This window comes from Dama dama, chromosome 23, assembly GCF_033118175.1.
Source record: "Dama dama isolate Ldn47 chromosome 23, ASM3311817v1, whole genome shotgun sequence".
NCBI classification, from domain to species: domain Eukaryota; kingdom Metazoa; phylum Chordata; class Mammalia; order Artiodactyla; family Cervidae; genus Dama; species Dama dama.
In genome coordinates, this window is record NC_083703.1 from 9,706,220 (window position 1) to 9,724,678 (window position 18,459).

Consider the following 18,459-nt stretch of genomic DNA (forward strand, 5'->3'; position numbering starts at 1 on the left):
TAAAGCTTTGTCTTGGGTTTTTAATAATGTTAGGGCCTATTTTGCATCTAGGAACCTCCAGTGACATGACTGCAAATGTAGTAATTGTATTTTTCATCATTTGATCCACAATTTGATTATAATTATATTCTTAAAGGGACACATACTTGTAGAAGAGGGTCACTTAGGAATTTTTTAAAGGAAGACTACTGTAGTGTCATGTAGCGTGCTGCAGTCCGTGGGATGGCAGAGTCGGGTACTACTGAGCGACTGAGCTGAACTGACTGTAGTGTAATATTCCATTTATATCTTGAGAAAACCAAAAAGAGTGATGCTAATGTCAATTACCACGGTTATTTCTCATGTAGGCTAATTATCCCATGAAAAGGATTCCTGCTTTGTATTTAATTACTTTTTGGTTTTGATAATTTTATAATGAATATTCACACTTGTGTATAATTTGATAGTTTTAATTAAAAAAATCAAAACCTAGTTTAAATGGAAGAAAGCTGTTTCTCATAAACTTCAAAAAATAATCATTTGCTTAGGGTATTATAAATAAATTATCCACATTTGTCACTTGAAATTAGATTTTGGTAACTCTTACTCATTTTATGGTCAGTGCTGTTTTTACTTTCTAAGTAGTGAAACTATTCATTTCACTGAGTTGTTATTGTGGGAGTAAAAACTGGAATAGACAGATTCATTAATTTGTAATGAAATTACATTTGAATTTGAATTTATGAATTACAAATTCATAAATTTGTAATTTATTTTAGTTTCTCATTGAATTGATCTTTGAGACAATTACTGTAGCTTCATTTTTTCCTCTACCTCTTCTGGTAACAGGGGCATTTTATTTAGGAAAATATGAAAGAAGTTAGTGCTGGTTACCTAGAAAGCATGCTCAGCAAAATGGAGATTGCCATTTCCTGCTCCAGGGGATCTACCGACAAAGGATCAAACCTGTGTCTCTTGCATCTTCTGCATTGGCAGGTGGATTCTTTACCACTGTACACCTAGGAAGTTCAGTAATATACTGTCCCAGGCACTTCTGGGATTTGAACTCAGGATCTTCTGTTCGATAGACAGGTGCTTTGACCAGCTAAGCCATGATACTGCCATGCTCAGAGAAGCCATTTTTAAATATTATTCTGGACGCAGTAGCATCATGCTTATCAACTTCAAGCTTTCTTAGTTCCTTTTTCCATTTGATGGAAACTCAAGGAATAACAAGAGGCATATCCAAAATTCCCTCCAACAAGGGACTTAGATAGGGACGTAAATATATAAACATATTTCATACATTCTTTTTAAAAACTTTTAAATTTATATTGAAGTATAGTTGGTTAATAATGTCATGGGAGAGGGCGAGGGCAGGATGATATGGGAGAATGGTATTGAAACATGTATATTATCATATGTGAAACGAATCGCCAGTCCAGGTTAGATGCATGAGACAGGGTGCTCAGGGCTGGTTCACTGGGATGACCCAGAGGGATGAGATGGGGAGGGAGGTGGGAGGGGGTTTCAGGATGGGAAACACATGTACACCCATGGAGGATTCAAGTCAATGTATGGCAAATCAATACGATATTGTGAAGTAAATAATAAATAAAAAAATAATGTTACGATAGTTTCAGTTTTCTACATTATTAATCACTATTTCTAAATAAAGTGTAGGAGTTTCCTTACTGACTTTGATTTTACAAAAAGAAAAAGGACCAAAGTTTTCTCTTTCTATACACTTCAGTAAACAAAACCTGCCTTCTCTGTCAATAAAGAAAAGGGATTAAATCTGCCAATTATCTGACTATTAGAAAACACATATTGAGAGCTTATTAAATGCAGACCAAACTGTTAAACTCAAATCTTATCTTTAAGAACTTCCTATCTAATTGGGATATACGTCAATTTATTGGAAGTAATTAAGTAAAAATTCAGTTCAGTTCAGTTCAGTTCAGTCGCTCAGTCGTGTCCGACTCTTTGTGACCCCATGAATCGCAGCTCGCCAGGCCTCCCTGTCCATCACCAACTCCCAGAGTTAAACTACTGTTAATTTCAGACACACAAAAGTCATTTTCACTTCTGTGAAATGGAAGAAATGCATTTAATCCATCTGATCAATAAATGTTGAAAATCAGTTATATTACATATAGGATGCTTTGTAAAGACTGAATAATAGAAATCATAATAAAGATTCACTTTTATTTGCCTACAGTTATGTCACTTTTGCCCCTGTGGCTCAGCGGCAAGGAATACACCTGTAATGCAGGAGATGTGGTTTTGATCCCTGGTCGGGAAGATCCCCTGCAGGAGGGCATAGCAACCCACTCCAGCATTCTTGCCTGGAGAATCCCACGGACGGAGGAGCCTTGTGGACTATAGTCCAGAGGGTTACAAGAGTTGGACATGACTGAAGTGACTGAGCACGCATGCATGTCACTTTTACTGAAGAAAAAGCATTTTATTTTTTAATTTTTAGAGAACAGAAGTTCATAAAATAGACTTAAATTTGATGGATTCTTTAGATAAATCATTATTGGGATTATAGTTATTAGAATTGCTTTGAATTTGATTTGAATATATTTAAGCAGCTTATATTAAGATTATATTACATGAATGGTAATGCACATGAAATTATCTTAAAAATGATTGTGCACTTTGTAGATGCCACAATTTTATGAAATATTTCTATGTTGATGTTAAAAGTGTAACCAGAAATGCTCATCTAGACATGAGCACACATCTGAGATAAATGGACTTGATGGTCCTCCAAGCCTGGAATTCCAGTTCCTACACCTACTCCCACTCATCCACCCACATCTATTGGACAAGTGCCTGATTAAACAGATGGGACTTGGTCTGTGCTCTCCAAACAGGCAAACTCTACCTTTATTAAGCAAAACATTGGGGAAAAATAGGTTATATTGTGTTATTGTGATTCTGGGCATGATAATTTGAGTGTAAAGCTACTCTTCATTACTATTGTTTGTTGTTGGAAATAAGTTTTTCTTTATGAATGAATATGTATAAATTGGAGGACAACAGATGGAGTTTCAGGGATCTGGAAAACCTATAGACAAGGAAGGAGTTCTCAGTCAGATTTAAAAATAAAAAATCAGCAGAAGTGTGAAATGCCATGCAGTTTTAAAAATGCATGTAGCTAAGATTTTTAAGAAAGTGTTTGGGTTTGCCAATAGACATCATGAAATTTCCCCCATCCACTAAAGGTTATGGACCCAAGATAGAATTGGTAATGATTTGAGAGAACAGCATTGAAACATGTATATTATCATATGTGAAATAGATCACCAGTCCAGGTTGGATGCATGAGACAGGGTGCTCAGGGCTGGTGCACTGGGATGACCCTGAGCGGTCATCTGAGGGATGGGGAGGGAGGTGGGAGGGGGTTTCAGGATGGGGACACATGTATACCCATGACTGATTCATGTCAGTGTATGGCAAAAACCACTACAATATCATAATTAGCCTCCAATTAAAAAACTTAATTTGTTTTTTGAATGTTGAATTTTAAGCCAGTTTTTTCACTCTCCTCTTTCACATCAAGAGGCTCTCTAGCTCCTCTTCACTTTTTGCCATAATGTTAACATACTAGAAGCTGTAAGACAAAGCAAGGCCAAGAAAGCCCCAAACATCAAAGCTTCAAAATAAAAGCCAGAACACTGTTGGTTTAACAATAGCTTTTCAGGGAAAGAAAAAGAAAAATGGCCTTATATACACACAGCAGTTCTGAGATCCTGAGGTCAGATGTTTTTGAATTGAGGAGCATCAGAGGCAAGTTTGAACTCAGGACTGTGTGGCTTCAGAACCATTATTTTTACTATTATTCTCTGCTCTTCCAATTCAAAACATCAGTCCTCAACTACAAGATACTAGGAAATGCTCATGAAGAAAATAAAATTCTTATAGAAAATTGTGAAAATGGAAGATATAAAACCAAAGGAAAATATGAAAAATGCCCCCAAATCAAAACAAAAACACCATTAACTTCAAACTTGCCAGCAACATTTAAAATAAATGCATAAAAAAAAAAAAGACTTGGTAACATCTTTCCTCATGCCTCTTCATCAAGTTGCCACTTCAACACAGTTTGATTTTGGGAAAATATTAAGTCCTGGATACCATCTAGGTAAATATTACACGTTTTCACTGTGATGTCAGGAGGGTTTGAGGACTCTGAGTTGACACAGTGGCAGATGACTTGTAGTATCTGAAGTGAGTTTTGTTTGACTAATGGGGTTGCTACTCAGTACATATTTGTGATGAAAGCACCGAGGAAAGCCAAGCACAGCTATTATTGTTAATAGATGGCCCTGTGCTTGGAAGATCATATGAGATAAGGTTTGATGCTCTAATATTGACATATTGAGAAAACCTTCAAAGATGTTTGTTCTCCATGCATTTTTATAATGTTTTCTTTATTGTTGCAATAATAAACCATCACATATGGATATAGGCATTTATTCTTAAAATGTTACATTTTTTTATTGATGAAATCATTAACACTCTAATATTTGCTTCTTTTACTATGACAGTGCATGGTCTGTGGATATCACACTAAAATTGAAGTTAAAGAGTCCTAGTATTCCTTCTTAAATGATTTCTATAATCTTTTGGTAGCTCAGATTTCTCCACGAAGAGTCACCTTGATGACTACGTACTTTATGTTGCTCCAAGAGTTCTGTTTTCTGACTTTTGTAGTGACTAGATTATCATAGGCATAAGGTGCCATGGAACTTTTTGAATATTTGACCTCTTAAAATCTAAATGGAATTGTCTTATATTTTGCTTATTATTTGACTTCTATAATTGTGTGTGCTAGATTAATAGATAAATGGGTGTGAAATGGCAAATCATTGCTTTACAAAAATATTTAAAATGTGTTTCTTTCCCACAAACAAAAAAATTACTGCAAAAAAGAATAAATCTGTTACTGTTTAAGTTCATTCTTATAGCAGAGTAACTTGAGATAGGTTTATTTGATGGTGTTTAATTTAATTAAAATTATCATTATACTTTTCTGTTACATTGTCCTTTGAAATTATTGAAATTGCTTAAGTAACATTTTTATATCTCTACTTGATAAAATGGTGAAAACAGAAGGTTAATTTAGATACAGAATGGTAATAAAAGGATCATAATATGTATTTTATTTTATTAGAAATAAGAACATTGTAAAAATAGTCATTTGAAGAGAAAAAAGAGATAAAAATAATGAATATTTACATTTTCATACATCATAAAACAAAGGATCTATCTTTATATGAAAGTACATATTGTGATATATGTGTGTGTGTATATGTATAGCATGATCATTACCAACTTTTTCTTGGAATACTCTGGCATAAACATACTTTAATATATTATTTAACATCTTTTGTTTGTTTTCTTTTAAACAGCAAATGCCAGTCTTCTTGGAGGTGGAGGTGGTAAGTCCTAAATATCACTTAAAATATATTTTATTACTACACCAACCATAAGATGGTTGGTAAGTTCCCTGATACTTTAACAAAATTAATTTTGCTGTATTCATCAACCATGCAAATGATAATCTTCCAGAGAATAATTCATAACAGAAATATCTTGGGTTTACCTGAATGTTATTTTAACTGACTTCAAAATATGCAGAATACTGTTGTTCTTCTCATGAAGCTTTGTGTTTCTACCTTTGGCTTAAGTTATAGCAGCAGTAAGCTATTGAGATAAATACACATTTGGTAGATAATAGAATCACTTTAAAAGAATTACTTTATTGACGTATAGTTGATTTAAAGTGTGTTAATTTCTTCTGTATCGCAGAGTGACTCACTTATACATGTGTATATATATATGTGTACGCGCTAAGTCGCTTCAGGCATATACAACTCCACGTTACCCCAAGGACTGCAGCCTGCCAGGCTGCTCTGTCCATGGGATTCTCCAGGCAAGAATTCTGGAGTGGACTGTTGTGCCCTCCGTGTGTGTGTGTGTGTGTGTGTGTGTGTGTGTGTATAAATACATATATATATATATATTCTTTTCCATTATGTTTATCACAGGATATTGATTGTAGTTCCCTGGACTAAACAGTGGGATCTTGTTTATTCATTCTATGTATAATAGTCTGTGGGCTTCCCTGTGGCTCAGTGATAAAGAATCCACCTGCAATGAAGGAGATGCAGCAGATGTGGTTCAATCTCTGGGTCGAAAAGACCCCCTAGAGAAAGATATAGCAGCCCGCTCCAGTATTCTTGCCTGGGAAATCCCATGGACAGAGGAGCCTGGCCAGCCACAGTTCATGGGGTCGCAAAGAATCAGACACAACTGAATGAACAAACGACAGCAACAGAACATTTGCAAATGCTCATCCTAAACCCCCAGGCCACCCTCCCACTTGCATTCTACGTCGTCAACCACAAGTCTGTTCTCTATTTCTGCGAGTCTGTTTCTGTTCTGTAGGTAAGTTCAGTTGTGTCATATTTTAGGTTCCACATGTAAGTGATGCCATATGGCGTTTGTCTTTCTATTTCTGACTTTCCTCACTTAGTATGTTAATCTCTAGGTCCGTCCATGTTGCTGCCAATGGCAGTATTTCATTCCTTTTTATGGCTGAGTAATATTCCACTGTGTATATATACCACAACTTATTTATCCATTCTTCTTTCGATAAACATTAAGGTTGTTTCCATTTCTTGGCCATTGTAAATAGTGCTTCTGTGAAGGTAGGGGTACATGGATGTTTTTGATTATCATTTTGTCCAGATATATGCCCTTGAGTGGAATGGCACCTCTATTTTTAGTTACTTTGAGGAACTTCCATACTGTTTTTCATAGTGGCTGCAAGATAGAGGCACTTTTTTTAAGAGTCACTTGTAGTGTGAATTCTAAAACAATGCATCTGGAAACTTGTGGTTTTTCTTTTTTCATCATAATGACTAAAAAAATCTTTGTAGCCTGAGGGCTTCACATATCAGCAACTTACTGTGAAAAATAAAGAAAGAAATTAGTATTGACATTTTGCTTTTTCTTTTTTCCTTTTTAGAGGAGAAAGAGAAAGAGATCAAAGTGAGATAAGGAAGAGAGAGATTCCTGTACTAGGAATTCTTTTCTGATACTAAAATCTTGGCATAAAAATAAAATATTATTTTTATTTCTAGGTTGAAAGATGAAAGCATTCCTAGCCCCAGTCTATATTACATAGTGAGGGAGGAAAAACATATACAATAGAATGGGGTCTTTTTCATTTAGGACCCAGGTGGACATGAGTAGGTTTATTTTCCTCCTGCTCCTTCTTTTCATGTACATGGTTGAAGTAGACATGATTATACGGAGCTTTAGGTTTTCAACAAACAATCTGGAACTTGTTTACTTGATCTTGAACTTTTAAGAAATATAATCCTTTATTAATGATAACCAGGAGATTTCAGTGTAAATTTCATTAGAAAATTAAAATTTTCACCATTGTTCTCATATTTGAATCAATAGATTTTTAAAAACAGAATGTTGGAAGTGGAAATGATAGAAAATAGTTTAAACTAGAAAGTGCTCTTCATATTATCATGTCAATGCGCATTCTGTAGCAAAATATTTTTCTTCTTCCTCAACTTTCTTTAGAAAATACATGCAAGGTTTCTCATTGTTCTACTTCTTTTTTGGTATTCTTTGGGAACTAAAAGGGAAATTTTCCTTCAGAATTTACTGGTTTCCTGGTAAACTTTTATCTCTAGGTTTCTTATATGAAAGAAGCATTAAAATAATTCATTCGTAGTGCTGATTTTCTTCCATGACATGTTAGTATTTTAACAAATTGGACTACTACCATTAAATAGGATAAAAATGTTAAAGTTGAGTCTAGATATATAAATCCAGACTATTATAGTTCTTGGCTAAAGAAAACTGAATTAACTAATTATATAAGTTGAAATCATTTTAGCTGCCCATAACAGAAAACCCCACAATAACAGTGACTTAAAAGAGATAGAAATATATTTCTGTCTCTTCTAAAAGTAGTCTAGATGTAGGCTAGACCAGTGGTGTGATAATCCCATCGAGCACTCAAGCTCTGACTTTTATGGTCTTCTTCCTACTGCATGGAACTTAGGGTCCATGAAGGCTACTGGACTTTAGCCATCAAAAATACGGGGTCAGTAGGAGTAAGGCAACAATAAAGAAAGATGGCTCCTCAAAATCATGCCAGTTTTCTTAGCGCAGCTTTACTAAAGTCCCACATTATCCTTGAATTGATCAAATGTTCATTCGTGGATAAGACAGTTTTATTCCAGGAAGCAATATGCTCATCCAAAAAAGAGCCGTGTTCTCTTTTCTGTGGAAGAAGGAGAGGGTGGAGGTTTTGGCAGGCAGTGACTAGTCTCTGCCATTGTGAGAAGGCAGACAACTAGTTCAGGTACCCTTGTCGAACTGCTGGGTTTCAGTCTACGTGTGCACGACTGGCCTGTATAGAGTTAACTCTAGTGAGTTAGCCTGTATTTCCCTGTGGTTCCTTCAGCCTTTGTGGGAAGAAGTATTGTAAATATTGTCAAATATTGTAGATTTTCAGCAATGGCGAGACATTCAGGAATAGGAAAACTCGGTTTTTCTTTACCTGAAGAATATACTTGAGTCCTCTAGATGGTTGATTTTGCTAAATGCATTTATTTGCCATAATTTCTCATTTCTAAGTTCTAAAATTAGCAGCTCAGTATCATTATAAAGATAAATTATAAGTATTTAAGATGGCTGTAATTTCTTTCATTAAAGTAGGTCATTGACAGGTTTAAATTCATTTATGCACTTCTGGAGATGTCAAGATTGCTCTAAAATGCATGTTTGATTTTTGGAAGGCTGCATTTAAAAATTAAATTTAAGGAATATTTTTAGCCTTCTTTGAACTTATTTTTGGCCTTTTGATTCTATGAGGATCTTATTAATCCTGTCAGTGATATTTGCACAGCAACAGCTAATAATCATCCGATAAGGAACACTTGAACTGATATAATCCTCTTGGATTTAATCAATGATTCCTTTTGTTGACTTGAATTAATATCCCTTCAAAAATCTCTAAAGGAAATAGTTCTTTGATTGACTAAACAATTTGATCAAGAACATTTGGCACCATATAAAAAATAATAAGGGTACCTTAAGTACCATTTTCTCAGGTTCTCAGGAGAGCTTCCCTCCAATTCTGTGTAAGTTGTACTTGAAATTTAGGCAAACTTAGTCTATACAAAATTGTATTACCTGTAATCTTAGCATTTTGCTGTTCTTTTTTGAGTGCTTATTAGCAAGACTTCTCCTAAAAGGAGATTGTAAGTATGGTTACAATCATCCTCTCAGTTTTGGTTTTAAAGTGAGAGAATCATTTCATGTAGGTGTGCATTGTCATCTTTTGCCAGAGGTCACTATCTTAGAAACTTCATGTAACTTAGTGTCACTGCAGTGAACATAAGTGATAGGCTTTCAACTACCTAGGCATATCAGCTAAAATACTTGATAAAATGGATCATCTTTGTATATATTTCCTAGATATATTAAGGGCATATAAATATAATAATATTTAAGTAAGAAGTGGCCGGTCTATAGTGACTGGACTCTATCTTTCAGGAAGCCTTTATATTGCCTATGTAATGGTACGGTGTCAAAAAATCTTAGAAGTCCTATTAATTTTTTACAAGGTCGCCATCATTGCTCACGGTAATAACCTGCACAGCTGTATTGAACATTGATATATAAAACAAGTGAATTTGATTTTCTTATTTAGTGCTTTTGCTAGTCAGGGTAGTCTATATTAAACTGTCCTAGTGGCTTAAGACGGTAAGGCTCATTTCTTGCTCACATCATAGTCTGGGCAGGTTGGTGGCTATCCTACTCAGGCTCTGCCACAAGTGGTAACATAGAGTCTCAGGTTGTTTTCCTATCTTGCACCTACTCTGTGTGATATGTGACTCCAATCACAAAACAGGAAGAAAGAGCTGGTGGATCTTGTGGATTGTATTTACAGAGCAGTTCGTGAATGGCTTGTGTCAATTCTGCTCGTTTCATGGGTCAGAATTCAGACAGGTGACCCCTAACCTGACTTCAGGGAAGCCTGAGAAGAATGAAATGGTGTGGTAAATACCTAGCGCTGTCTCAGACACAGTGCACAGGTGAGATCAGTTTTAGTATTATTTTAATGCTTGAGAGAAATTCGACTTAGGGAAATTTGGTGACTTCTTCAAGGTCACACAGCCTATAAGTGCAAAGGTCCAACAAAAAGACAGGGTTCTTGATTCCCACTCAAGACTCATACCATTACTGATCTGTGATTTTTAATATATCTTTGATCTTTATATTTGCCTTTTCTGTGCACAAGTAGGTCAGTATTTACATCTGGAAAAATTAAGGAGAGGAAAGGAAAACATGCAGCTGAGATACGGATGATGCTTTCCCTGGTTTATTTTAACAAGGCTTAAGCTCAGTTGATAATTTGAAAGTACATACAGTAGCACTATCTTACAGTACCTGTGGACTGTCATCCAGATTCATATACCTTTTTTATGTATTTGATGTTTAGTCTGAGAGCACATTGCGTTTTAAATACCCATTTACTCATCTGTAATAAGCATGTTTTACATGCACAGAGTCCTATGATGTTGTACTTCTGGAATATATAATAAAAAAGACCTTTGGAGCCAGTCTTAAATTATGTCAAGAAGCAGAATTATAAAGAAAAAAGCGGAATTAAAGGGATACGTCCTTGATTTCCTTCCAGAATGTTATGTAACAGACTAGAACAAAAATTACAGTCTCTTAGTTTAGATAATGTCTTTCCTTTTCATTGTCACAGTAATTAACATAGGACTGGAATCTGCTGATAGAACCCAAACAAGACCTGGTTTATGGGATTTGCTTCCTTTTTAGGCTGTCAAAAGCTCCTGAGTACTGAAGCCTGAGGCATAATGTTAGACATTTAAAATGACATTTTCTGACAGAGTAGCAATTTAAGGTTGACTTTTTATATGCATAAATTTGTAGGACTGCTTTTTTAATTATACACACACATATATACATATATATAGATATAGCATATATTTGTATCAATACTGTGATTCTAGACCTTATGCTTGAGGTGCTTCTGTGACAGGTTAATTTTAAAAACTCTAGGCATAAGCAACTATCGCTAAATAAACTCTCAGCCCCAGATGGAATGCGTGGGAAAGCTGCTTTTCTAGAATGAGAACACAGCATATATAATGCTATTCTCTACCTCCAAAGGCTTCTTGCTCTTCTTGTACCCCTCGATAGAGGGGCCTCGATAGACGTGAGCTTGCGTAAGCTCCTGGAGTTGGTGCTGGACAGGGAGGCCTGGCGTGCTGCGGTCCACGGGGTCACAAAGAGTCAGACACGACTGAGTGACTGGATTGACTGAGAGTTTAGCGGGGTGAGGTGCCGCATGCGTCTCAAAAGCAGCAAAATCATAAAACTGTTTGGTCATACAGTAGGTGCCATCGGTGCATCTCCACTCGACCAACAACGCACATGTTCATTCATTCATTCAACAAATGCTCATTTAGTAACAACTGATTGGGATCCCCAAGTGGTTCAGTCAGTGAAGAGTCTTCCTGCAAGGTGGGAGACCCAGGTTCAATCCCTGGGTTGGGCAGAGCCCCTGCAGAAGGAAATAGCTACCCACTCCAGTATTCTTGCCTGAAGAATTCCATGGACAGAGGAACCTAGTGGGCTACATTCCATGAGGTCACAAAGAATTGGACACGCTTGAGTGATTAACACTTTCCCTTTCAACTACGAAATACTAATTTAGTAACTACTGTGTGTCAGTATTTGATTATTTATTTTTTTAAATTGGAGGATGTTTGCTTTACAATATTATATTGATTTCTGCCATACATCAACACAAATCAGCCATAGGTATACATATGTCCCCTCCCTCTTGAATTTCCCTCCCACCTCCCAGCCTATCCTACCCCTCTAGGTTGTCACAGAGCACCAACTTGAGTTCCCTGCATCATACAGCAAATTTTCACTGGAAATCTAATTTTCCCATATGGTAATAGTATTGATTTTTGATTTGGCAATAAACATAACCCTTTACCTGTGACTAGTCATGGTCCCTGTTTGACTGAGTTGTCTGAGCAGTTATCATTCACCATGTTCTTTCAGGTGTTCCAAGAATTTTCCTTGCATGGATCTTTTGAATTAAAATGATACATTAATATCAATATAATGGGCTTCAAGTATCATATTTCTTCTTTAAAAAAGCAGAACAGATATCCTGAAAAATACATTTTTCACAAAAACCCTGAGTTTCAGCCAAGCATTCCTAGCATGAAAAAGCAACCATTGAAAGGGCTTTTCAAGTGTGTCTAAGTGGGAGTGCTTTCATAAATACCTTCTCAACATTCACAGGCAGAGTGGAACACCTCTTACTCACCCTCCACCTACAGAATGGAATCCCTGTGGAGATTGTGTGTTTCACTCTTGTTATGTCTTGAGATTTGGCTGGGCCTTAGGCATGCTGGGGGTAGATCTCGGAGAGTGGTCTGCAGTGAGGGACCAAGTCCAGTTAAAGCAGGTATAGTGTCGGAGGTGGCCCCTCATGAGAGTCAGTCCAGCTTGTTGGGCAGTGAGTTAGCCTGCTAGCTTCTGTTCAGCAGATGGAGGGATCCCAGCACTGTGAAAGAAACTCAGCAGATCTTGCCGTGTTGGTCAGGTGGGGACCCAGTCTAAGGAGTAGAGCTTGAGAAAGGGATGCAATGCTGAAATATGGAAGATAAGTCTTAAGATCTGACTGCATCAGGGGGATTGATCGTGGCCACTGCAGGTGGGTGAGCCTGCTAGGGCCCATCAGGAGGTACAGAAGGAGGGGCCAGGGGATGGAGGGACCAGGAGCCAGGCCAGGTCTGACAACATGCAGTTACACGGTGAGTCAGCCTACCATTGCCCCTCCCTTCTTCTCTTCCTTCTTTCTTTCCTCCTTCCCTCTTCCTTTTTTCCTTCTTTCCTTTTTCTCTTTCTCAGTCAACAGCATGTACTGATCACCTGTTGTGTACTAGTCTTGACACTGAGGTAGGAATGATTCTTATAGCCAAGTGCAGTCTGAAGTATTAATATAAGTATTTATTTACACATTAATATTATAAGAACCAGAAAGGTTCTTATTACAAGAAAAACGAAGCAGAAAAGATGAAGCCAGCATGTCAGTGTGATCAGAGAAGGCTTCCCACAAGAGGTGATATCACTGGAGCAGTCTTGGAGGATGTGTTATCATTTTCTAAGAGAGGAAAGAAATGACCCACTCAGTTGTATTTTTCACTGTTTGATGTAGGTATATCGTATAGATAACTTACTGTGCTTCAGTGGTTCTCCGCACTGTTCTACAGTCAAGTTATTCAGACAATGGTTAAACAGTTTCCTCTGACTATTCAGGCATGCCACTTAAAATGGAGTGAACAGTGTTAGAAATAAAGAAAAGAGCTCTGGTACTAGTGCTGTTGGCAGTAAAGATCCATCACAGCAAGGTGGGTAAAGTCTGGTGGTCACACCAGCACAAGCTCCTCCTTGCCTTGCCTTCTACTCTAACTACCTCATCTGTATCTCAGTCTAAGAATGAACTTAGATTAAATGCCCCTTCATTCTGGCCAAGCTGATTGAACCTGGAAGCATACAGTTCCCTACTGGAGCATCAGTTCTGTTCAGTCACTCAGTCATGTCCCACTCTTTGTGACCCCATGGACTGCAGCATGCCAGGCCTCCCTATCCATCACCAACACCTAGAGCTTGCTCAGATTTATGTCCATCGAGTTGGTGATGCCATCCAACCATCTCATCCTCTGTCATCCCCTTCTCCTGCCTTCAATTTTTCCCAGCATCAGAGTCTTCTCCAATGAGTCAGTTCTTCGCATCAGGTCGCCAAAGTATTGGAGTTTTACCTTCAGCATCAGTCCTTCCAATGAATATTCAGGACTGATTTCCTGTAGGATGGACTGGTTGGATCTCCTTGCAGTCCAAGGGACTCTCAAGAGTCTTCTCCAACACCACAGTTCAAAAGCATCAGTTCTTTGGTGCTCAGCTTTCTTTATAGTCCAACTCTCACATCTATACATGCCTACTGGAAAAACCATAGCTTTGACCCGATGGACCTTTGTTGTCAAAGTAATGTCTCTGATTTTGAATATGCTGTCTAAGTTGGTCATAGATTTTCTTCCAAGCAGCAGGCTTCTTTAATTTCATGCCTGCAGTCATCATCTGCAGTGATTTTTGAGCCCTGAAAATTAAAGTCTGTCACTGTTTCCACTGAGAAGGCAATGGCACCCCAGTCCAGTACTCTTGCTTGGAAAATCCCATGAACAGAGGAGCCTGGTAGGCTGCAGTCCATGGGGTTACTTAGAGTCAGACATGACTGAGCGACTTCACTTTCACTTTTCATTTTCATGCATTGGAGAAGGAAACGGCAACCCACTCCAGTGTTCTTGCCTGGAGGATCCCAGGGACAGGGGAGCCTGGTGGGCTGCCGTCTATGGGGTCGCCCAGAGTCGGACACGACTGAAGTGACTTAGCATCAGCAGCAGCAGCACCGTTTTCACTGTTTCCCCATCTATTGGCATGAAGTGACAGGACTGGATGCCATGATCTTAGTTTTCTGAATGAGTTTTAAGTCAACTTTTTCACTCTCGTCTTCCACTCTCATCAAAAGGCTCTTTAATTCTTTACTTTCTGCCCTAAGGTGGTGTCATCTGCATACCTGAGGTTATTGATACTTCTCCTGGCAATCTTGATTCCAGTTTGTGCTTCATTCAGCCCAGCATTTTGCATGATGTACTCTGCATATAAGTTAAATAAGCAGGGTGACAATATGAAACCTTGATTAACACCTTTCCCAATTTGGAGTCAGTCTGTTGTTCCATGTCCAGTTTTAACTGTTGCTTCTTGACCCGCATATAGATTTCTCAGAAGGCAGGTCAGGTGGTCTGGTATTCCCATCCCTTTAAGAATTTTTCACAATTTGTTGTGATCCACACAGTCAAAGGCTTTGGCAGAAGTAGATGTTTTTCTGGAACTCTCTTGTTTTTCTTTGATCCAACTGATGTAGGAATTTGATTCTGGTTTCTCTGCCTTTTCTAAATCCACCTTGAACATCTGGAAGTTCACAGTTCATGTACTGTTGAAGCCTGGCTTGGAGTATTTTGTGCATTACTTTGCTAGCATGTGAGATGAATGCAGTTGTGCAGTATTTTGAGCATTCTTTGGCATTGCCTTTCTTAGGGATTGGAATGAAAACAGACCTTTTCTGGCCCTGTGGCCACTGCTGAGTTTTCCAAATTTGCTGGCATATTGAGTGCAGCACTTTCACAGCATCATCCTTTAGAACTTGAAATAGCACAACTGGAATTCCATCACCTCCACTAGTTTTGCTCGTAGAGATGCTTCCTAAGGCCCACTTCACTTTGCATTCCAGGATGTCTGTCTCTAGGTGAGTGATCACACCATCATGGTTGTCTGGGTCGTGAAGATCTGTTTTGTATAGTTCTTCTGTGTATTCTTGCCATCTCATCTTAAAATCTTCTGCTTCTGTTAGGTCCATACCATTTCTGTCCTTTATTGAGCCCATCTTTGCATGAAATGTTCCCTTGGTATCTTTTAATTTTCTTGAAGAGATCTCCAGTCTTTCCTATTCTATTGTTTTCCTCTATTTCTTTGCATTGATCTCTGAGTAAGGCTTTCTCATCTCTCCTTGCTATCCTTTGGAACTCTGCATTCCAATGGGTATATCTTTCCTTTTCTCCTTTGCCTTTAGCTTCTCTTCTTTTCTCAGATATTTGTAAGGCATAAACTTCTTTCTCAGATATTAGGGCATCATGTTCTTTTAAAAAAAGAGAGATTTTTTAAAACTCATTTTTACAAGTTCTATTACAGGTAGTGGGTATTTCATTTACTATCTTCCATTCTGGATTTTTAACATGCTTAAACATTTCAGTTTTGATTAGTTTGCTCTAGAAATATAATGTCTTTATCATTAGATGTTCTCTAAATGACAAGATAAAACTTAAAAAAATACTTATAGCAGATAACATGATGAGTATATGCATATTTATGTAATAATTATTTTAAGCATTGTATTACCTTTTATTTCTAAAAAGTTTCCATAGCTAAGATAGTATCATTTACTTTAAACACACAATTATTTTTTTAAATTCTGCAAAATAAGGAGAATAATATATATTTCTATAGATGTGGAAGTGAAGCATATAATATTTGTATTACATGAAAAGAAGGAAAGACTGTTTTTTCGTTCATGTTTGTCATTCTGTAGGTATTCAACCAGTTATATCTTTCAATCAGAAATATTATTGTCATTATTGATTTTTCTTGTTCAAACCTTTTGACAAAACTTTAAAGTGCTAATGTGCCTGTTAATAAGATTTAACATTCATTGAGAAATAGAATCAACACGCCTTACGAAAAGTTTTTACATAGATTTGCTTAGCTCTTGAGCTCTTTAATTCATGCTTGAAAAGTGATGGACAATGAAAATCATGGGCAATAATCTCTTAACATGTTACTTGATTTATGATTTTCACTGAGAACAATGAACCAATTTTGTAATATACTTATAATTTAAAATATTAAGACATAAAGACAGTAGGTTACTTTGAATGAGCAGTGTAGGCATTGGAGCTACAACTTTTATTTTATGTTTCATTACAGTAACTAATCACCTTTTAGATTCATAATTTTGTGCACTATTAGATATAATTGGTTCCTTTCTCTGACATATGCTTCATTTCATTATCTTGTGGATATTCCATAAAGCCTTTGTGTAATCAGTGTATTCAATCTGAACACACTGAAGAAAAGTAAAACCATTTACTCTTAAGTTTTCATGGTTCAAGTTCAATTTCCAGTTAAATTACTTAACTTAAATTACACTGAAGTTAAAATGATAAATCTTATCATTGTTTAATATTTCTTCACACAACTCAATAAAAGATTGTATGTGTTCATTGCAATAGCTGTTTTGCCTGTTAATAATATAAACTGTTGAGACAGAAAATGTTGAATAAAATAGTAATATCATTACAAAACAGATAACATGAGAAGGAATTTTTTACATGTGTTACTGAGAAAGAGAAACCCAACCAAACTGAGGGGAAGACTTTAGATTTTAAAGATATGGTAGACTGAGGAAATCAGAAAATCTCCTTGCAACAAACTCATATAAGTTTGGGATAAAAAAATTAATTGAAGTATGTCAGACACCTTGCAAGAAAGAAATTGCATCTTTGGTTGCCATAAATAAGAGAGTACTGGAAAAGCAGAGTGAACCGAAGCCGTGATGTGAACTGTGCGTGCCTTGTGGCAGGGCAGATGGTGATGGGCATTGGACACTAGGGGCCATGAAGCTAGTTCTCACTGGGGAGTAGAAATAGGATTGCATAAAGTAGGAGGCTAGAGCTTAGGTCCTGAAACCAACTAAAGCCAAGTTCCTCAAATTATTATAATCTCAACAGAAGGTTGGATTTGAAAACAAAACAAAAAAAATTTCTATACTGTCTCAAGGTGACTGCAAGGAGGACTCTAAAAAGTTTCTGTCTTTGTCTTGAAGCTTCATTGTGTTTGGTACTGAAATCTACACTACCTATGTATGTGACAATCCCAAACACAAGAACCCCGACTTTATAGTGAATAAACCTGATAAACACTACCTCAGCCTGGTAATGAAATTCACAACTAACAGCGATAAATCATATTGATAAGGTGTACCTTTGATATGCTATATTGAAAATGCTGCATTACCTCTTATTTTCTCTAAGAATCGATAACTTCAATCTAATCATGAGTAAAATATCAGACAAATGCCAATAGAGGGGCATTCAACAAAATATTGAATCAATATACCTTGAACCTATCATATTTTGATATCATTGAAAAAAAGGAAAATCTGAGAAACTCTCACAATTAGGAGGAGCTTAAGGAGACATGACAACTAACTCTGATGTACTCTTCTGGATGATATCCTGGAACAGAAGAAGATATTAGGTGAAACTAAGGAACTGTGAATAAACCATGGACCTTAGTTAATAATTCTATGTCAGTGTTGGTTCATTAATTGTTAAAATGTACCACACGTGCTTAAGATGTTAAGAATAAGGGGAAGCGGATGTGAAGTACATGGAAACTTTCTGTACTATCTTCTCAATTTCTCCATAAATCTAAAATTTTTCCTGAAAGATAATCTATTACTTTTTTTTTTTTTAAAGGAGTCTAAAATCCACCTCAAATATGCAAGAGTCACAGTAGATATTAGGATTGGACTTCAAAGCTCTTAAGGTAGCTAAATAGCACCCTAAAAGATAATTGAAAATACTAATAAATGTGTTTAACACAACTAAATGTATAAAAATGAGAATCCAAACTCTAAGAAAGTGATAAAATATGAAGAAAAGTCAGATGTCAAAAGAAACAAATCCTAATCCTAGGATT

At 36.7% G+C, this 18,459-nt stretch overlaps 1 protein-coding gene across 1 annotated transcript in view; it reads left to right on the forward strand.

Moving 5' to 3' along the window:
- MACROD2 (mono-ADP ribosylhydrolase 2) overlaps window positions 1-18,459 on the forward strand; it is a 714,676-nt gene that overhangs the window by 494,562 nt on the left and 201,655 nt on the right. The window contains exon 4 of the mRNA XM_061127556.1: window positions 5,403-5,432. Within this exon, the coding sequence (XP_060983539.1) occupies window positions 5,403-5,432 (30 nt within the window). The remainder of the gene's footprint in view (window positions 1-5,402; window positions 5,433-18,459) is intronic.